The 21,583-nt window shown below is 52.8% G+C and overlaps 1 protein-coding gene across 2 annotated transcripts in view; it reads right to left on the minus strand.

The window, feature by feature from the left end:
- Positions 1 to 152: 152 nt before the first annotated feature.
- FRMPD3 (FERM and PDZ domain containing 3) overlaps positions 153 to 21,583 on the minus strand; it is a 57,450-nt gene continuing 36,019 nt past the window's right edge. For both annotated transcript variants that reach the window (XM_033072202.2, XM_033072203.1), the window contains 4 exons: positions 20,462 to 20,641; positions 9,345 to 9,489; positions 4,281 to 5,099; positions 153 to 3,477 (listed from right to left, as the gene is read on the minus strand). In XM_033072202.2, the coding sequence (XP_032928093.1) occupies positions 626 to 3,477; positions 4,281 to 5,099; positions 9,345 to 9,489; positions 20,462 to 20,641 (3,996 nt within the window). In that variant the 3' untranslated portion in view covers positions 153 to 625. The remainder of the gene's footprint in view (positions 3,478 to 4,280; positions 5,100 to 9,344; positions 9,490 to 20,461; positions 20,642 to 21,583) is intronic.

Here is a 21,583-nt window from a genome sequence, read left to right on the forward strand (position 1 = left end):
TAAGCGGTGAGAGCAGAGCCCAGTAGGGTGCCCTAGCTCTATCCCAGGATTATGGCAGCCTGCCCACGCTAGGACTACTTCCCAAGCCCTAGCACAGCAGCAGGGACTTGCACCCCAGAGATACTGTCTGCTGCTAATTATGTTATGTTTGTGGCCCAGGAAGATCCTGGAGGCAAAGCTTTGTTTACGTGGCAAGACACTGGTTTGGCTCCAGACTGCCCAAGTGAAGCCAGGAGATTTCAGCTCAGCTCACTGGCCCACCACACACTGTGACAAAGGTCTTTGCACGAGCGAGGCCCAGAACCCCATGGAACCAAACTGGTGTGGAGATGGGGTGCCTGTACCTCCCAAGTGCTGTCACCAACAAGCCAGCATGGACGAACAAGCAGAGAAGCTGCTTGAGCCCCACTGACCAGCTGAAATTGCACAGCTTGTGACAGGGCACGAATTCACCCTTCCATCAACCCACCACCAACACAACACCCGTTCTGCAGAGATCAAAGAGTGTCTTGGCTGTCGCAAACCCCGGTAAACGTGGGCCTGCAGACATCGCATCCTCACCAGACCTGTGAGATTTGAGAGCATGGCCTGGCACACGCTGGCTTGTTGGTCTTCACAGCTGGCTTTACTTATTGATCAACGTCTTTAGGGAGCGTGTGAGAGTGCTCATGACAGTGGCGACCGTGGCTGACTGGCGGGCGAGCTGCTCCACGGTCTGCTGGTGGCTCAGCGTTCTGGCCGTGGACTCCTCGGCGGCCTTCAGCAGGAAGGTGTAGTTCCTCACCACCTCCTCCACCTTCGTCAGCAGCTCTTGGCGCTGGGACTCCGAGCGCACGACGTACACCAGCCTCACAAAGGTCTCGATGAGGCTGCTTAGCACCTGGAAGCTGCTTGTGATGGCGGAGAGCATGTGGGTGGGACTCTTGTCGACGGCGGCCACGCGGCGGCAGGACGCCCGGAACTCCTTGAACTTGAGGGCCAGCTCCTGCTTGTACTCAGCCAGCTGGGAGATGTAGGGCTTGCAGTCCCGGACCTCAGGGCTCAGCACACACTGCCTCAGGATGGTCAGGAGCTCGTTGGTGTCCAGCTGCACCTGCAGAAACCCGTTGGGAAAGCTGTAGGCATGGCCTCGAAGGGTGTTGATCTTTGCCAAGCTCCCCTCAAAACTGGAGGTCCTCAAATCTATTTCCTGGGTCTGGCTCTCATTGGGACTGCTGCAGGCTGTTGCGTCTAGGACCTGAAGAGTCCTGCTCATGACTGGGACCATCTGATTGTCCAGCTTCATTCCTGGGAGTATCTGCATGGGGATGGAATAGGACAGCTCATCCTTCTCGCTCCCATCATCTGCAACATCGCATTTTCTGTAGTAGAAGCAGTACCGGATGGAGCAGCACTTCTCATCCTCCATGTCTTCATCCCTCAGCTCGGCAGGACTTGGATACATCTCCTCCTGGACCGAGAACACTGCTGGACCCTTCTGGTTCTTTTTGTCCTGTGCTATCTGGACATAGGAGGGGTCAGCCACTCCCGAGGCTTCCTGGATTTTGCTCAGACCAGGACAGAGGATGCTGGGTTCAGGCTCTTTCTGGGGGCCTTTCTGCTTGGTTGTGTAGATGTTCTGGTAGACATCAGAGGACAAGGATGTCCCATCAGTCTTATCTATTTCACTGACACTGTAGCGACGCAGGAGCTTCCTGTAGTGGGGTGCACCCATGCACTCCCCTCGGGAGGTGCAGGTTGTCAAACAGGACATGCCATTCTCTGGATCTGACCGGTTGTCTCTGGACTCTAAACTTGTGGATCGTATCCGCTTGCCTTTGGAAGGGCTGCTCATGCTTGTCAGCCTAATGGCTTCTACCTGCTTCTGGTCATCTGCAACTTTATCCCTGCCTCGCCTCTCCAGTTCTGGAATCACCAGCTGGTTGGGGGGTGGCCTCATTCCCCTGCAAATCCGCTTGCAGTCACAGCTACGCCTCTGCTCCCTGGACATCCCTGGGACTTTTTGCACAGGACTGCTCCTCAGCTGGCAGCTGCAGCGCCCAGGGGCAGGTGGGTGCAGATACTCCTGTGGAGGGAGGTCACCTTTGCTCTTTGGCTTGAGCAGCTCTTCAAGGAATTCCAGCTCATACTGCTTCACCTTCTGCAGCTGGGCCTGCCGCTCGTCCGTCTCCTTCTTCAGCCGGGTGGGAAATGTTGCAGAGAACAGATTCCTAAGCCTGAAGGGAGCTTTGGGGGCTTTGGGTTTAGCTGGGACATCAGCATCTTGTTGCGTTACCTCCAGGACTTTTTCTACTTTTTTGGAAGGCACAGTGCTAATCTGCAGGCTCTCAGATCTGGGCATCAGCTGGATTGGCCCTTTGGCCTCCTCACTGGTGCTCCTGAAAGTGCTACCAGGTGATGGAGAGTGCACATTGCTACTCTCAGCTTTTAAGATTTTGGCCGAGCTTTCCTGTTGTATTTTCTGTCCTTGGTTTGAAGGAGCTGTGTGTTTCTGCAAGACAAGGCTTGTGGCTTCCCCACCTGCCTTCTGACCTGTCTCTCCACTTGCAGCTTTTCCTGGTGCATCCCTACTCACTTTTTGCTGGTAGCTTTTAGAGGCAAAAGTCTTACTGGACATCATTTCCTCGCCTGCTGGGGCGAGGTGGAAAGCTTCAGCCTGGCTGCCAGGAGCTTCCTTAGGACTTGGAGAAACTTCACAGTGCTGCTGCGGAGAGAGTTGCTGCTGCTGACAGTTGCATAATGTCTCTGCAGTTTGTGGACCTCCTTTAAGTGTCAAAGGCTTGCTGCTGGCTGGTGCACAGCTGCTGGTACCATTCATGTTCTGGTCTTCTTTTAAGGCTGATAACACTTGGGGAGCTGAGGCTTTTGCATTTGCCACCTGCTGCAGAGCAGCTGAAACGATGGCTGGAGTTACACCGCTTTTCTGATCCAGGAGGAGCTTGGCGCTTGGCTGTACCTCTTTGGGCATCTTCTCTTGTACATCCTGCTCCCTGCTCGGGGCTGCTGTGGCATGCAGAGACACCTCAAAGGCAGCTTTTGAGTGACCTGCACCTTTGCACTCAGAGCTTGGCACTGAGGCCCCCTTGCCCTGCTCACTAAGCTGGGAGGTCAGCCCTGGCTGGGCAGCCGAGGTGCAGCTCTGCTCCCCGTGCTGCTGCTCCTGCTTGCTCTTGCAGTTGGTAAGGCTGGGACTTTGGGTAGAGAAGGCTGGCTTCAGTGAAGGGCTCGGGTCCTGGCGGCTCAGGGGGTAGGGTGAGGTGAGGACAGCCTGGGCAGCACAGCTCTGGATTCGGAAAGGCAAGTCCTTCCTGGCCAGGAGGTTTTCTTTGTTGATGTGTTGGGTGAGGAAGTAGGCTGCGTTCTGATGCTGCTTCATAGCAGAGACCATCTCCGAGACATCGGTCAGCTCTGAGGAGTTCGTTTCGTGGCCAGAGTCCAAGGATGACTCAGGAGTGATGGCAGCCAGGACAATAAGACCTGAGGAGGGACACAAAGAAAACCCCACAACAACCCTCACACCACAGTGCTATGTGGAGGAGAGGGGAACTCCTTGCGGCAGGAGGGTCCCAGGAATGCAGGGCACATTGGAGAAACTTCTGTGACTTCTCACAACTAAGAGATAAGGCTTCTAAGGGAGATCACTTATCAGCATTGAGCTGGCTTGATAACTCCATTCAGCAAGAGCTTCTGGCCAAGGAAAACATCCTGTGAAGCTTTCCATTGTTGGTGGTAGCAGAGCTATAGGGATGTGTCTGGCACAAGAAGGAACATTGGGCAACAGGTACTCTGCCATAATGAGTAGGGCAACCGAGGTGGGAAGAGGGACAAAGGACTGTGCTTCCAGCAGGCTGGTCCCAGGGTAACCCATCTGGCAGCAGTTCAGTTCTGCTTTGTGAAGGGCTCACACACTGCAAAACCTGGGTGGGAACCTGCAAAGACCGATGGCCACAGGCCCCATTTGAGTGGGGTTACAGTGGGGAGGAACTCATGCTCACAGTACTGGCTTGTTAGTGACTCGCCCCAGCATTGTGGCATGTGGCAGATATGGGATAACCAAGAGACTCCTTCAGCCACTGCCAGGGAGTGGAGTCCCACCTCAGCTTCTTAGAAATCTTCTGAGCAGCAACTTGGCTGCTCCTGCTACAGCCTGCTGCCACAACTTAGTTTTTACTAGAAGCTACTTCACAGTCGTTTATAGGATGGGAGGAGACTAAAGGGAGGGATGTACAGTAGGAAAGAAAGGCTATAGGGGAATAAGGGAGTCACAGCCACTAAAATACCTGCTGTCTGCTGTGGTGGGGGGTGTGGACAATCCTCTGAAGCAGCCAGGGCTTCCAGCGCCTGCAGAGTGGACACCAGGGCATCATCCAGCTCCTGGGCGTGGTCTCGGACCGTCCGTGGCTGCACGCTGTCGATCAGAGTGACGGGGATCTCGTCGTACAGGATGCCACAGAGGTGCCGGCCCTGCTCCTGGCTCTGGGCAGCCGCCCGGCGCTTGGGATCATCCTCGTCGGAGCTGTTGTCTCGGAAGCCAGGAGGGGGGGCGGCAATGGCGGGGAGCAGGGATGTTGTCTCGTCTTCTTCCTCATCATTCCCGGGAGGGGGAAGCGACATCAAGTCCACCATGTTGTCACGGGTGCCAGGCTTGCCCCCCGTGCTCGAGGCCAGCCTGCTCTTGATCTTGGCTTGGCAGGACTCGCAGTAGAAGTGGGAGGCGTCGCTGCGCAGGTGGGTGTCTATGGTGTGTGCCCTGGCCCTGCTGGCCTGCCTGTCTTGCTCAAGGCCATCCGGGTCGTACTCCTTAGCTGCCCCGTTGTAGCCTTGGCCAGAGCTTTTGGAAGTGGGGTCAGATTTGGTCCTGGGACGAGTTTCCTCAAAAAAAATCAGGTTTTCATTGATATCCGTCCCGCTCTCTTTTTCCTTCCTCTGCTCTCGCATGTGCAGGTAGCAGAAGCGGATGAGCTCCGAGTCCGAAGCCCTGGTGGCAGAAGCCCCGGCTGCTCTGGTGACAGTGGCAGAGCCACCCACCAGCCCATTCTCCTTCTTTCCCATGTGCCCTGCTGTGGCAGGCCGCTGGAAGTTGTGTGCGTTGATGTAATCTAAACCAAAACCACAACAGGCACATTAGTAGCAGCACCCGGATGAAGGGAAAACAGTGTGGGGAAGCTCCTGCTCACCCTGGAGAAGCAGCTGTGTGCTCTCTGCCCTCCACCCCTCAGCACTGCAGTGGGACACCCACATTCCCTGCAGCACAGTCAGGCCACCTCTGGAATATCTGCTGGGCCTGTCTGCCAGGAACCAGGCTAGAAGAAATGTCCTGCACCACAGAAGGAGTTGGAAGGGACATTTCAAGACCATCTGGTCCAATCCAGATAGGCAGGGACACCTTGAACTACATCAGGTTGCTCAGAGCCATGTCCAATATTCAAGGAAACCTTGAACATTTCCAGGGTTGGGAACCTGTGCCTACACATCAACACCCTCATTATAAAACCCTTTCTCCTTGTATCCAATCTGAATTTATACTCTTTCAATTTAAAACCACTGCCCCTTGCCCTATAGCTACAAGCCCTATTAAAAAGCCTCCCTGGAGCCTTCTCTTCTCAAGACTAAATCCTCCAACTCTCTCACCTAGGAGAGGTGTTCTATCTGTCTGATCATCTTCATGACCTCCTCTGGACTCGCTCCAACAGCTCCATGTCCTTCCTGTGCTGGGGACCCCAGAGCTGGAGGCAGCACTGCAGGTGGGGTCTGACCAGAGTGGAGCAGAGGGACAGAATCCCCTCCCTCCCCTGCTGCCCACAGGGCTTTGCTGCAGCCCAGGACACACTTGGCTTTCTGGGCTGTGAGTGCACATGGCTGGGTCGTGTCCAACCTCTCTTCCCCCACATCCCCAAGTGTTTCTCTGCAGGGCTGCTCTCCATCTGTTCATCCCCCATCCTGGATCAGTACTGGGCTTGCCCTGCCCCGGGTGCAGCACCTTGTACTTGGCCTTGTTGAACCTCATAGGATTCCCATGGGCCACTGCTTGAGCTTGTCCAGGTCCCTCTGGGTGTCACTCTGTCCCTCAGGCATTTCAACTGAACAACTCAGCTTGGTGTCATCTTCAAACTTGCTGAGGGTGCTGTCAATCCACTGTGTCCTTGATGAAGACATGAAACTCCTGGTCCCAGTACAGGCCCCTGAGCTTGAGCCTTCTGCTGGGGGCAGAGCTGAGCCCAGAGGAGAGCTGGCCAGCACAGCTGGCATTGAGACACAGGGATGTGGGTGCTGCATCACTGATCCACCAGCTGTATCCAGAGGGCAGCAGGAACAACCTGGCTGCTCCAAGGACCTCCAGCCTCAGCCTGCTACAGCTCACATGTTATATGGCAAGAAGGAATTGTTGCCACTTTTGGGTAATCTTGGCCACACCAAGCAGTGTTTGTCAGGAGACTACTAAAAGTGGAGTAATATTGCCTTTTGGGGAGACATCCACTGTAGTTTGGCTATGTTCAAGTGACAGACACCCCCCAGCCCCTTGTCCCTTGCTGCCCATGATCCATGTGTTATTTCTATCTGGCTGACAGCCCTTGGATCAGGCTGGCTATAACAGAGCCCGTTGCTCTTGCTGTTAAGTATCTCCCAGTGACAGCCTCCCCTTGCTCCCCTGTGCAGGGAAAGTGGCTGAAATACTGCTTGAATTTCTGGCCAGTGGTCCATCCCTCAGGAGGAGCATCTGTCTGCATTGCAGGTTGGACTGTGTAGCTGTCAGGGGATGCAGGTTCTGCCTTACCAAGGATAAATTAAATCAAATAAATCCTAATTAAATTCATTAGCTCAACAAATTGGACAATTTGTCTCCCCAAACACATGTTTGTATTTTACTGTTCATCACCTGCAATGCTAAAATCCCAATAAAAACAAAATCTCTTTCGTGCCTGGCCATGGCAGCACTCAGAAATGACAGCTGTGTGAGGGAGCACAAGGCTGCTGGTGCTGGGGATGTGTGGGCTGTAGCAGGGTGGCAAAGGCTGAGGCAGAGGTTTGCTGGCTGCCCATGCCAAGCTAAAGCCTGCTGCTGAATGGGGCCAAACCCCTACAATCCAAAATCCAGCTGCTGCATGCTCAGCAAGGAGAAAACTTCCTGACAAGGAGCTGAGAGAGCAACTGAGGGCAGAGAGCTGCTTGGCTGATGATGGGTGATGGTGAGAGTGGGGAGAAGAAGGGACAGGGAGGTGAATCACCTGTGTAGCTCCAGCATGGCACAACAGAGGGCAAGGCTCTGGCATATGGCTCCGCAGGGAAATGCAGAGAGATGGATCTGACAACATTCGGACAGCGTGTGCATTTCTAAAAATGTCTGCTGTTCAGCAGGAGGCTCTAATGGGCCTCAGGGAAGATGGATGTGCTCCTCTTCTAGGTAAAAGCATGGGCCAAGGCTTGATTTTATATTTAAGATTCTGGCACAGTCTGCCTGCAGCCTGGGAAGTCTGGGCTAACTTAATTCATCCCAGTGGGGCTTTCTCCTGCAAGGATGTGCTAATGATCAGCAGTCCCTGCTCCCTGTGATCTGCCCAGCTCTGACAGCTCAGCCTGCAGCCCTCTGGAGACCAGAACTGTGAGCAGACTGTTCCCTCAGTACTCTCTAAATTCACTCCTTCTGTAGGAGGACTGAGTGCACTGGGTCTGCAAGGAAACTCTCCACTCCACTGGTCACAGAGGTTTTCACTGCACCCAGCAGGACAGACCAGGCCATCCAGAGAGGGGCTGGCACTGTCCAACCCACACTGTGACTCCCTCTCACACTCACTCCTGTCCCTGCAGAGCTACATTGGTTTATTGACACTGACAAGAACAGGGCAAGATCTACAACCCTTTCTGGCAGAGGACTGGCCCTAAAGCAAAATCTCAGGAAAAAATTCTGGCTATTGTCATAGTAGCTGGAGTGTGGAAAAACACCACTTGCACCTGCTGAGACATCCCCTGAGAGGGCAACTGTGGGTGCTGCCAGCCTCCTTCCAAGCCCTTGGGTATGGGATGCTCTCCACTTCTCTGACTCCCCACGTGCCCTGTGTGTCCCTGTAGCCCAGGTCAGGGTGGCATAAGCCAGGGAAGGACCACTCTGATGACAGTTAAGCCAGTTCAGGTGTAAACACCCTCTGCTCACAGCAAAACGTGATTAAACACATTAAATACAATTTCCATAGGGCAACCAGGGCAGAGCACAGTGACAGCTGTCAGTCAGAGGCACAGGGGAAGAAAGGAGAGGAAGCTGTTTATACTTACACCAAAATCACCTGCCAGGCCTTTTCTGGATTCACTGAGGTTGCTGCAGGTGCTTTCCTGATCCCTCTGGGGACGTGTCCTCCCACATGCTCCAAATCCACGTTCAGGTGCCTTCCTCAAAGGCACCAAGGGCTTCCCCAAGGAACCTGTGAGCTCTCTGCACTCCTCCCACCTCCCCAGGCCAGGCCCATCTTGAGAAGGGAGTTTTGACACTGGCAGCTGAACTGAGGACTTGTCACAGCTCTCTGGAGCTGCAGTGTCACTTGGGAGGCCTGACCTTCCAGAGGCAGCTGGGCTGGTATTTTGCCCATCTCCACTCACTGAACCTGTAGTTTTTATTTCCCTATACAAAGTATGTTGGATGTGAACACCTGCATGGAACAGCAGCATGTAGTTCACGGTTGGCTCTTGTTTGAAATCACTCTTGAGAATCATTGCTGTTTTCAGAGGGTGACTCACACCTGTAATCCATCCTCAAGGGCCAGCATTGGTGCCTGTTGGGATGGAAGCTGTGTCCAGGCCAGCTTTCTGCTCCCTGAAGAGCTGGGACAGCAAAGTTGCCTTCCTGTTTTAGGAAATCAGCAGAGCAGCCACTCTGGCAGGCCTGCCCGTGAGGCTCAGCCCCCAGGCTGGAGGCAGCAGGAATGCAGTCCCTGAGCTCACCCCTGAGCTCAGGTGGGGCTCCAGAGCAGGATGGCAGCCAGGGAATGTGTGCTGCATCCCTGCAGCAGTGCACAGGCTATTCTGTGAGGGCCCAGCATGTGGCTGGCAGCTTTACAGGTCCTCTCAAACAGCACCTCCTGGAGCTGCTCCAGGAGCTGCCACGACAACTCAGGGGGAGTGTTTAGGGCCTGAGCTGATACCACAAGTCATTTTGGCTGATCCAAAATGAGGACCTGTCTCCCTGCTCCTTGCTCTCTGCTTAAAGAGGGAGTCTGCTGGTTCTCAAGGTGAATGGGAGCAGAGGGGAGGTGTCAGAGAAAGCCTTCACCTTCCCAATGCTGCACAGCGCTGAGCAGAGGAGGGGAGGGAGGCTGGGGAAGGGGCTGGCGCAGAAAGCAGAGGCTGAAACGTACCTGCCTTGATAATCTGAGGTGGGGGTGGCTGGCTGGGGGCCCTGGACAGGATCATCTTCTTGGAGTCCACCAGGAGACGGCAGTAGCCCGCGATGAGGCAGGCAAAGTTGGTGGCTTCGGGCCACTCCATCAGCAACACCAGCGGCTGGAAGGCAAGAGAGGCAAAGTGCCTGAGGCTCAGCTGGTGGGGCAGAGCTCCACGGGGCTGTGCTGGGCCCTGCACTGGTGGAACTGGTGAGCTGCTGGTGCTCCCAGCACTCCCACATGAAAAACCAGCTGGGTGCACAGCCTTGCTCCAGCTCACCCAACAAATGGCTGTGCACAGGAGAGTGTCTGGGTGCAGCTGTGATTTCTGCTTGCTGACTCCCCCTGGGGTGAGGGACCCCCAACGAGGTCCTTCTGACCCTTTGTCTCCATGTCAGCACTCTGAGCCCACCTGCAAACACCTGTTCAACCATCAGGGCCTCGGGAGGAGCACAGGGAGTTTGTGGGGTCTGCAGCTGCCAGAACCCTCTTTCATCACAGGCACTGTGTTTCCCTCCCATAAATTAAAATATCTGCTTCCAGCAAGATGCCAAAGGGGCCAAACCCCATTATAGGTTCCCCAGCTACCCCTCTGAGACTGTGGATCTTATTTAAACCTAACCCTTTGGAAAATTAAATTTGTGCTTAGGAGCAGATGGCACCTTCCCTTTTAGGAGAGCATTTATTTGCATGCTAAAAAAGATCTTTGCTTTAAAGAGAGATAAAACTCAGACATGATCTGTGTGACACATATAGCCTCATGGCACAATCTAGCAGCAGAGAGTGCAACTCCCAGCTCCCAGACTGTCCCAAGGAGAAGATTAGCCAGCCCAGGGAAGCTGTTGGGGTGGGATTCACTCTCACCCACCCAGTGAGGTCCTGTGCACTGCTGGACCAGGCTGGGCAGAGCAGCCTGTGTCAGCACAGCTCACTTGAGAGGTCCCTGCTCTGTCTGAGCCCCCAGCACTGCTCAAGACAGACCCATGAGATGGAAAAAATTGGTAAGTGCCTTCAATAGTTATGGTAAAAGCAGCTCCTGCCCTCACCCACCCCTTGCACAAAGCACCTCTACCTAAAGGACCTCTGTACCCAGCTACAGGGGATGTCTGGGGGATGCTGAACTGCTGCTGTCTCAGGCTGCCTGTCCTGCCACACTCAGCCTCTTCCACACTGAGAGCCCTCCAGGATTCAGAAAAAATCATTTACCACATTCAGGGAACACCAAGGCTGTTTTAAAAAACACTTAAGCCTACACAGTGCGAAAAGCATTAAAGCTATTTTAGTATTCTTTTTTTATAACCACAAGAGGTTCCTGGTACCCACTGGCCAGTTTTGTGCTCTGCTTAATATTTGTTTCCTTAAACCACCAAGCCAGTTCTGGCAAAGGAAGGCCCACCTTAGGTCAGAGTGACATGCTTTGGACCACAAAGTGCAACAAACTTGTGTGTGAAGCCATCAGCCTTGGGCAGAGCTGTGTGGGATCCCCAAGCCATGCCTTCCCCTGGCAGGGGCAGATTTCTGCCAGGGCCAGGGTAAAGCAGTTCCCTCTTTGGCTGCTGTGCAGGAAGATAAAGGAAAAGACATAACTTGATGTGGAGGAGATGTAGCCTGACAAGTGAACGTCCTCTGCTGAGAGGTTCTGCCCTTGCCTGCTTGACAAGGCTCTTTCTGAAGCTTGGAAAATAAACCTGAGATGACACAGATCAAAGGGGAGGTATCAAACCAGAGAGAGAGGAGTGAAGAGATTCTCAACTTAGCTCAAAGGAGGCAGGCATGCAGTGGTGAGGGGGGTGACACCTCTTAGCCCAGCTCCAGTCTTGACTGAAGTGATGAAAGGAAACCATGTGCTCTGTGTATGAAGCCTCCTTAAAACAAGTGGCTTTTTCACAGGGCTAAGCCCTCCTGGGGTTGTCAAGCCATCTGTTGAATGAGGACATATCTGTGCATTTTCTCTGCTCTGTTCTGCAGGGTTTGGAGTGTCAGCAGCAAGGGAGGGAGGCACTGGCTGATAAACACCCACTGCCAGGAGATTAAACCAAGAGGCCAAGGTGGGCTGAGAATCCCCTTGTAAAAGGCAAACCAGGGGACAGTTTCCACCATGTGTGAATCCCACCAAGGCAGAGTGGCACAGGGTTGTGAACCTTCACTGCCTCCCTGTCAGTGCTCACCAGCTGGGACCAGCATCTCTGAACCCACTTCCACCTCTGCTCAGCTACCTCTGCCTCAGGATGCTCCCACCCATCCAGAGATGGGACTGCAGGTTCTTGCTGGCAGGAGGCAGCCCCTGGACCAGTCCTCCTGAAGGGTGAAGTACTGAGAATTAACAACCCTGATTCATGTTTCTTGACTACAAATGCAACACCAGGGTGCTGTGAGCTCCCTATCAAGTCTCCAAGCAAGTCCAGCCTCCAGAATGGCTTCCAGCAATAAATGCATGGCATGCTGAGGTTAACTGTGGCACTCTGCTCTGAAAAGGAGGAATCTTAAACCTGATTAACATTACAGGTTAGAAAAGATTACTCTGATATACTAACAGGGAATCTGTGTGAGAATTCAAGTATCAAGCATTTAAATGTTGTTATTAGGCATTAAATCACTTCAGGTGCAGTTTGGAGCCATCCACCGGTGCTGTGGATGTGTGATCTCCCCTGGCCTGGGGAGTGCCACGGGTGTGTGTCCTGCTCATGGGTTATGAGCTGTTTACAGCAACACTGACTGTGAGCAAAGCTGCTCAGTCAGGCTGTGCATCTCCCTTGGCCTTGGTGGCTTCTCTGCTGCTCACTAACAGAGTTCTGGCACAGGATCTGAGCCTTTCCCTCACAGGGTTACAAGACTCTCTCTTCCACTCCACTAGGCAGTTTTGCTGAGATTGCAACAGCTCAGCTGCCTTTGAGGTGCCTACCCTGCTGCCACATCCCCCTGAAATCTGAAAGTGATTCATGGAGTCAAGAGGCAGAGACACCATGATTGCAGCAGCCCTGTTCTGCTGGGAAATGATTCCACAAAGCAAAGAGGAGGTATTGGGGTGGCAGCTAATGGAGGTGTTATTTTTAGGCTTTGGCAACCTTGGTCACCCTGTTCCACATGGGCAAGGCAAACGAGATCATGTGGAGACAGCCAGGCATGGGCGAGCTGAGCAAATATTGACTGTGAACAGGTGCATGAAACATTTCCAACTCATGTGCTGAGGGGTTCAGGTGGCACATTCAGGACAGCTTTGTGGGGAGCTGCTCTAAATAAGAACAACTCTGAAGAACTTCACTCTGTGCTTTGGGTTTCCTTGCGACACCCACGGCTTCTGGCCAATGGGATTCACCTCCTTTCCCTTAGAAACATCCTGCAAGAGGCAGTGAGGGCTCGTGCCTGAGGTCAGGACTGGCCTGGTGCCCATGGGCTGGGGCTTATTGGGTGTCCCTGTATATCTCCCTGCAGTTTTTTCAACTTTCTGCTCAGTCTCAACCAAACCCGACAAAAAGGCAAGAGCAAGAATCTTTCTCAGTTTTCTAAACCCAGTGGTGCAGTAGGGCAGAGTTCTGTGAGCAGCTGGAAGGCAGGGAGGGATGCAGCAGGGACAGCAGCAGTGCTGCTCCTCTGAGCCCTGCTCCCTGCCCTGGCAGCACTGTGGCACAAGGTGCAGAACCCTCTGTCCCAGCTGCTGGTCAGGAGATGATGTTGAGCACAAGTTATCACCCTGAATAACTCCTGCTGTCCTCCCACATGCACCTCTGGCCTGTCTCACACCCACCAGCCCATCCTCTTCCTCCTTCTCACAGGCACATTCTTGCTACTCCAGCTCCTCAGTGACCCCCAGGGCTCTGCTTCCTTGGGAGGGCACAGCAGAAATGCCTGTCTGTGTTTTGTTAGGACAGCAGCACATTTAAGATGAAAATTCTAAATTTTGCACAGAAGCAAACTTACTGGGATAACCCTACTGCTCTAAAAATTGGCCAAACATAATGGGAAAATGAGGTGTTTTTTTTGGTGGATTTTAAAAGGTTTAATAAAGACAACAAGAGATAAAAAAGCAGAAGGCTGTAACGGCTGGGTGCTTGGTATTTAGCTAAGAGTACATTTGTTTGGGGGACACTTCCTAAATTTATTAGTCTGTTGCATATTGATAGACTTGTTATACATTTTTAAACTTTTCCATAAACTATTTTTTATATTTTAGGGACTGTTTTACATGGCCACTTTTTGAGTTTGCTTTTTTAGAGCATGCATATTTTTTAGCTGTGGTTTTAATTTATTTTTATTAGTCTTAATTTGGGTTGTGGTTTTTAATTTTTATAGACAGTTGGTGTTGGTAACTGGTATATTTGTAGCAGGTGTTTTTACTGGGTGTTATTTAACTAAGCAGGCAGTTCACCTACTATAAAGACATTTTATCAGCCTATGTTATTCTTAAAAAAAACTGTATCTTAAAAACCATTTTAACACTACACATATAAGACTCACTTTAATATTTGTGAAAAGCCAATACCATAGTATGTATTTATAACAATCAGATTCCCAGTGGGATGCCCAGGTAAAGGTTCATCTCTGACCTCCAATGTCAACATGTAAAGAAGCAAATTTTCACAAGGATGCTCTTCCTACATCTAAATGTGTAATACCAGCCTGAAATGATTGATGGTTTGATCTTTCACTCATAATGGTTTCCTAGATTTTTTAGGCTTCCTGAGGAAAGGACACCTTTTCATTCAAAGTCTCCTGCTTGGCAACCAGTCTCTCTGTGAAGTAAAACAAAATACATTTATACCAGATAGAAGAAATGACTTTTGTATTAGCTTATTAATGACAAAGTGATTTTTCTATTATGCCTTGCTTTTAAATAAGATCTCAGTGTCCTTCTGGAGGGTATTTTCTTGCTCAGACAAAGGTCTGTAGGAAATTTTCTGGCCAGGGTTATGCTAGATGATTTTAACAGTCCTCATACTGAAATTAATTTATGACCCAATCTATTCATACTATAACCTCTAAGATTATATGCATTTCCTTTTAATCTCCCCCCTTTATCATGCACTTTTGGGTCTTACCCTTATCCTTTAATGCAGTGCAGCAGAAAGATGGGAGATGAATTTACATAATTTATGTTCCTTGGTTTACTTGAGGTGCACTGCCAAGTTTTTATTTAATAATACAGGCACCTGGGCCTAGTGAGGCAGCAGTCAATTTTTCACTTTCCATTGACCTTTCCTTCTCTCCCCTTAAGCAGTATTAACTCAGCTCTATCAATACCAGACTAGGACCACTATTTCCCACTTGTTGATCAATAAGGGCACTGCCTTGGTTAGACCTGCAGGTCTGTCCTTCCTCAAAGGGATGCATTTTTTGGTTGGGTTTGGGGTTTCTTCATTTTTTTTTTTTAATGAACAAATCAAATTTGGCTTTGCAGGCTTGGAAACTCATCCTCTCCTCATGTTGTCTGCCTCTCTTGTTTGTGGCTGGCTCCTGTCCTGGGTGCCTGCAGGCAGTGCTCTGGGTGATGCTGGAGATGGGAAGTGCTTAGTTTTGAATCCCAGTGCTTTGCTTTACATCCTATTCCTTTGTTTCCCATCCCACTCCCTTGCTTCCCATCCCATTCCCTTGCTTCCCATCCCACTCCCTTGCTTCCCATCCCATTCCCTTGCTTCCCATCCCAGTCCCAGCAGGGATCTGTCTGCCCTTCCCACCCAGGTACCAAGCCAAAGGAAATCTCAATCTCTCCCTCTCTCCCAGGAGATGCCAGCGTTTCAGAATGGTTTGATGCAAATGAAGATGAATTCGGTGTAAGGAACCAGAGCCACGGGCCCATTGTCACTCCAAAGCCTCGCTCTGCCTGCAGGACAAACCCCAGGGGCTTGGCTCAGTGTGGAGGAATGCCAGCCTGGCCTGCCCTGGTGACTGTGATGGGGCTCCCCACTGCTTTCAGACTGGAGTTTGGCAAATACACATCAGCACTGGCCTCAGCACCTCAGCACATCCCTGCCCCAGCTTGGGGCTGGCTCCAGCAGGCAAGGCTCAGGGGTCATCATCCCATCACCTGGGAGAGGAAGGGGCTCCTTGGCTCCTTCCAGGGGGAGAGGACAGGGCTGAACCCCAGCTGTGCATTGTGTTCCTTTTCTCCATGGCAGGCTGGAAGCACACCCTGGACACCAACACCAGTACCCAGCTTCCAGGCACAGCAGCAGCCAGGGACCTTTCTGAATTAATTTTTCCTTTGTTTTCGTCTCTCAAGTCTTGATCTTGGCTTAAGTACTGGCTGGCTGCAGGCCCTGCTGGAGACCAAAGTCAATTACCCCGATGCCTTTGATTGAATTGTGCCTGGCCAGCAGCCAGTGCTGCAGGCTCCTGCCCAGGGCCCAGCACAGGGACAGGGACAGGGCACAGCCTGGGACAGGGACAGGGCACAGCCTGGGACAGGGCTCCTGCCCCAGAGCCCAGCACAGGGACAGGGACAGGGCACAGCCTGGGACAGGGCACAGCCTGGGACAGGGCACAGCCTGGGACAGGGCTCCTGCCCTAGAGCCCAGCACAGGGACAGGGACAGGGCACAGCCTGGGACAGGGATCCTGCCCTAGAGCCCAGCACAGGGACAGGGACAGGGCACAGCCTGGGACAGGGATCCTGCCCAGAGCCCAGCACAGGGACAGGGACAGGGCACAGCCTGGGACAGGGCACAGCCTGGGACAGGGACAGGGCACAGCCTGGGACAGGGACAGGGCACAGCCTGGGACAGGGATCCTGCCCAGAGCCCAGCACAGGGACAGGGACAGGGCACAGCCTGGGACAGCTCCTCTGCTCAGCTGCCTGTCCAGGCTCAGCTGATCCAGCTGTCCCCCAAGCAGCTTTCATTGGCATGCAGAGTGCTTCAGCAGCCTTTTTCCCAATGTCAAGACTGTTAATAACAAAAAGCCCAGCGGTGTGCAGCTGTGTAAATCAGAAAGCAGAAATGCTCCACTGGAAAAGCCATTTCAGTAAGAACAAACCCTTAGCTCCTGTGGGAGCTGCAGAGCTGCAGAGCCAGGGCAGCCTGGAGCTGAGCAGCTCCCCCCACACCTCCTGCTCTGGGGAGCCTGGGGGAGCAGTCACCTCCCTGTGCCCCTCCCAGGCTGCCAGGCTTGTCCAGGTGCCAGGCAGGAGATGCTGGCATTGTCCTTCCTGGGATACTGGGAGGTACAGGAGGACTTTGCAGTGCTGCACCAGGGAGGGAGATGCCCACCTGAAGCTCGATTCTGAGCTGGCTCAGAAGCACTGGTCGCTCTCAAATGATGGTCCCAGCAGGAGGGGGAAGCTCCTGGGGATGCAGAGCCCCCTAACCTGGCAAGATGTACTTAAGGCATGAAGACCACAGGAGACACCTTGTGCCACCTCCCTGCCCCCCCAGCAAACATATGAGCTCCAGAATCAGTGCCCAAATATGAGGAGGAAGAATGGAAAAGAAACAGCCCCAGCAGAAAGGAGGCTTTGCCAGGTGAGACTGACCACTGGAACCTGCAAAGTGATCACTTGCACCACTGCAGTGCAGCTGGGGATGTGGAGTCCTGCCCTCAGCCAGAGGCTGGGAACTTTCTCAGCATTGACAAGCAAAACTGCTCATTCCCTCCAGGACTGTTCAGACAAAACCTGCTCCTGTCCTCCTTGCAGCTCTCACAGACCTTGCAGGGAACAAAAACCCTTGGAACCAGCAGCAAAAGCCTGGAGGTTTTTGTTCCTCTGCCTGTGCACCTTCTCTCTGAGGGGTTTTGTCAGCATTTGCCTCCCTCTTGCCACAGTGGCAAAAAGCTAAAGAAGGCAAGCAGAGGTACCAGCCCTGGGTTTGTATCCCAAATGGGCTGTTTTAAACAGAAATTGAAGCCCAGGATGGAAAAGCTCCAAAACAAACCAATTAACTACCTCGTGAATAATTCATAAGACAAACAGTATTTCTTTTCCGTCAGAAATAAATGCAAATGGTTTATGATCTCCTCAAGCCTGTTTGTTACCTGAAAATCTCCCCCAGCTCCTTCCTGGCAGGTGAGTTAGGGCTGTGGTTGCAGGTGAGCAGCAGAGAAGGATGTCTGGACTGTGCTGGCTGGTTTGCTCAGGGTGTTCAGCCCTCCCAGCTGAGGGCTGCTCCATGACCCAACCCCTTCTTTAACTCATCATTTTAACTACACTGAGAAATTCAAGACGGCCTTTCTGCACAAAACCCTAAACCATAATTGACCATCTGTGTTTCTACAGTAACTCAGCGAGCACCTCCTACAGATTCAGGCTGGGAGCTGCCCCAGCACCAGCATCCCATGACAGCAGCAGTGCCAGGCATCAGGGTGAGAGAGCCCAGGGGGACATCCCCTCCTACACTGCAATCCATGGAGCTGTGACAGCTCCCAAGGGTGACACAGATTTGACAGGTCCCCAGAGCAGTCAGGACACTACTTTGAGCCCTCTAATGGTTTGCAACTCACAGCAGAAATGGATTGATTTGCAACCTAGGGCTTTAGCCAGTGACACTTTCTGTGCAATAGAATAATTGTAGAGAGCAGATTAGCACTGTGAGGTAATGATCTTTTTGCCTGCTTTTCTTAGGCTGCCTCATCCATCGCTGTCCTGCGTAGGATCAGCATATGCCTCATTTTGGAGCAGACATTCTGGCGTTAAAACCCAGCCCTTTGGATAATGGCTAAATGAAGACAGATAACAGCAGCCTCTGCCCTGGCACGGTGCTGTTGAGCCTGCTGAGATCCATAAATGGGTTGCTTGCTCCACTCCAGGCAAGCAGAGGGGCTTTTGGTGGCCAAAGGCAGCTGCCTGGAATTTCTCATGGAGATAAAGCCATCGTGCATGCGGATGTGCTTGCAGGAAGTATGTGAGCTGGCTTACTCCTGTGAGCTGGCTTTCCTCCAGCCTTTGGGGGGCTGGATAGCAGGGTCACAGGAGAAAGTCTGCTCCTGCAGCAGGAAAGAGCTGGTGGAGGTACAGAGTGGATTTCTGCAGTGGGGAATGGCTGAGTGGGGAGCAGCACTGCAGGATCTGTGGACAAGCTGCGTGGGAATTGCCACCTAATTTAGAGCAGATGGATGCCAGCATCACCTAAGCCTCCAGAGCATCTGTCCCTCCTGTGGCCAGTCTGTGCTGGGGGGAACAGTGCTCTCTTCCACACCAGGGAGAGGACAGCAGCACCCCAAGAGGTCAGTGCCAAGGAGCAGAGCCAGTGCCATGGAGCTAGGTGACAATGGGGACAGCCATGCTCAGAGCCCTCCCAGTGAGCCATGAGCAGTAACAGGGCCATGAACAGCCCATCATTAATGCATTAATATGGTGATTTTATACACACAAATCCAAGGGGCGTGGGCAGCAGGAGGAACCAGCAGGGTTACTCGTGGTGCAGGCAATATCCCCTTGTTATTCCTGCTCTGTGAGGAGTAAATTGATGGATTCCTGCACTGGAGGGGCTGGGCAAGGAGGGCTTCTACCTGCCCAGGCTGCAGCAGGGGAGGGTGAGGGCTTTGAAGGGTTAGGACACAGCAGGACACCAAGGCTTTAACTGCACAACTGACCTGGGTGGGATGCAGAAGAGGGAATGTTAAAAATGTTACAGTTGACCAAATACCCACTGAATTAGGAATGCAAAAAAAGGGCTTTGTCGATGAGGCTGTGGAGGGGAGAGCTGCAGCAGAGGGGATGAGGATTAACACAGCTCTGGCAGAGGCTACTGGGGTTTTACTGCAGGTTAGCAGAGCTACTGGACCAGGCACAGCAGCAGGAAAACAGACTTGGAGGAATTAATGAGCTGGGTGGGAGAAAGTGCTAAAATCCACCAGGACAGGAGGCGGCAGGAGAATCCTAAACAAATCCACCATGATTACAGCTGTGAGGCTGAAACAGTGCAAAGAAAGCACTGTAGACAGGGCTGAGCCTTTGAGACCTTGCAGGAGATGAAACACAGAGACAGCTGGCAAAGCAGCTCAGCTTCATCAGTCTGGGGGGAAAAGGGATGAATGCAGGGGCAGGAGAGCTGACCCACAGCCAAGGGCTCAGAGGGCCTGTGCAGATACACCTGTGCAGCAGCACCTCCATGCCCCACAGAGTCCTGGCCCCACTGTGCCAGACAGCCTCTGCCAAGTACTGCTCCTGACTAATTAACTCCAAACTCAATCCTAACTCTGTCCTGTTTAATTCAGATTGGGAGGAGAGAAGATGAGGCGTGGCATTTATCTGTGAGATCTCTGCCTCTCAGGTGTCATTCCCCATGGGTGCAGGGAGGCAGTGACAACGAGGACACCCTGGAGACACACACAGCTGTCTGCCTTTGAGTCTGTCAGGTACATGTCCCAGCTTGTTTAAACCTGAGCAAAGGCCAAGAGAAAATCTCCTTAGGATCTTGTGGCTGCTGCAGCAGGCACCAAAGAAGTAAATAAACATCTTAGTGTGCTGCTAACACTTTTCCTGGAGGGTTTGGGACCCATGGCAGGTGAGGAGGGGTGGCAGCCTGACCATGGGATTGACTATCAGAACCAGCACTGCCAGCAGGAGATGTTGGATGATTTCACATGGGGTGCTCTGGGGGCTGAAGGATAATGAGGGCAGCTGGAAAGATACCCAGGGGGTGATTACTGGGCCAGGGACACACAGTCATCTGTGCTCACACTGAGCCTGACACCTCCTTCCCATCACTTCCACTTTATTCAACAATCATGCCTGGCTTGACAAGTCCCACAAGTGCTACTAATGCACAAAACCTCCCAGTCCCTTCCAGTAGCTGCACCCAGCCCAGGTATGGCTGTGCACTGCTCCTCTCCAGCACTGAGCAGAGGTGAGGTGCTGTCCTGCCTGCTACTTGCCTGGCCTGTGTCCCCCCATCTGCCCCGAGGATCCTGCTTGAACCATTCCCAGGTAGGTGTTTGGGCCATGGCCAGAATGCCTGTACACAGCCCCTGCCTGTATGGCACAAGGAGCCAGACCAGCAGGGCAGATGCTGCAGACCCCAGTGTGAAAGGGGTTTCAGAGTCTCTAAGAATCCCCAAGCAGATTCTTCAGCACACAGATGTGATGTGAATCCCCTCAAAGGCCTGCCCCAAATCCCCAGCCTCATCTCCACCCCTCTCTGCCTCCACAGCACCCATGCCTACCTTGGCATCCAGGATGCTCGTCTCCACCCGGGCCACCCCCTGGTTCTCCCTGAACAGCTGGATCTTGCTGACCTTGCTGAACTCTGACAGCACCGTGGTGAGGTTGGTCTTCAGGTCAATGACGTGGCTGATGCCGTGCCGGGGTCCCACCAGCAGGGTGGTGGCTGGCTGCTTCTCGTCCTGGGGGCACATGGAGAGAGAGAGAGAGAGAGAGAGAGAGAGACAGGGGTGAACAAACACACCCCAGGCTGCACCAGGCTCCCTCCATGGAGCCAAGCCTCAAGGCTGGCAGATTGGTCAGGTCCAGAATGGCTTTTGTAGAGCAGCAGGTGCCATCAACCTGCCTCCCTGAGCCCCTCTGCAGGGCTGGGAGCAGTGTGCAGGATGCCAGGGTTATTTAAAAGTAAAGCTCTGAACTGACTGTCCACATGAAATATTCAGGCTCACTGGTATCACTACACTAAAGTAAGTGTGTTACAAATCTGTCTGATCTGACATTGCCCCCGAGAGAAGGAAGCAAAGGAGGGAGTGAATGTATTTCAGAAAAGAAGAAAGACCAAAGCCTTGACTAGAAATCAGGACGTTGCTCTGGTCTAAAAGAATGCTTCAAGCCAGGCGGGGAGGGGAAGAGGAGCTGGGCAGACCATTGCAAAAGATAATAAGGGAATACTTTTTACCACTTCAACACAGTTCAACACACAGACTGGCTCAGAGGCATAGCTTTGGTGTCAGAGATTAAAAAAAAAAAAAGCTGTCTACTCAGGCAGTGTCAGGAGCAGGCTCTGACTGCTCTGCCATGGCACCAACCAGGTACCACGAGGTTGTGCCTGCACTGATTTCCTGCAGACAGCCCTTTGAGTTGTGAGGTGAGGGGCAGAGCAGACCAAAGGCTGCCAGAGATGGAACCCAGGAGGCAAAGCACAGGAAGCCAGGGAAGTGCTGAGACCACAGGTGAATAAAGGGAAGGGTGGCAGAGAGGTGACACCCACATGGGGACCTGTGGGTGAGAGGTGGGGTGAGAGGGATGAAGGGTGAGCCAGGCAGTGGGGAGCCTTTGTGGGTCCTGTTTGGGCTGGTGGCTTTCCCCCTGCTGAGGTGGTTTGGGTGAGCAGTGGAGACGAA

Source organism: Catharus ustulatus, chromosome 14, assembly GCF_009819885.2.
Source record: "Catharus ustulatus isolate bCatUst1 chromosome 14, bCatUst1.pri.v2, whole genome shotgun sequence".
Taxonomy (NCBI): Eukaryota; Metazoa; Chordata; class Aves; order Passeriformes; family Turdidae; genus Catharus; species Catharus ustulatus.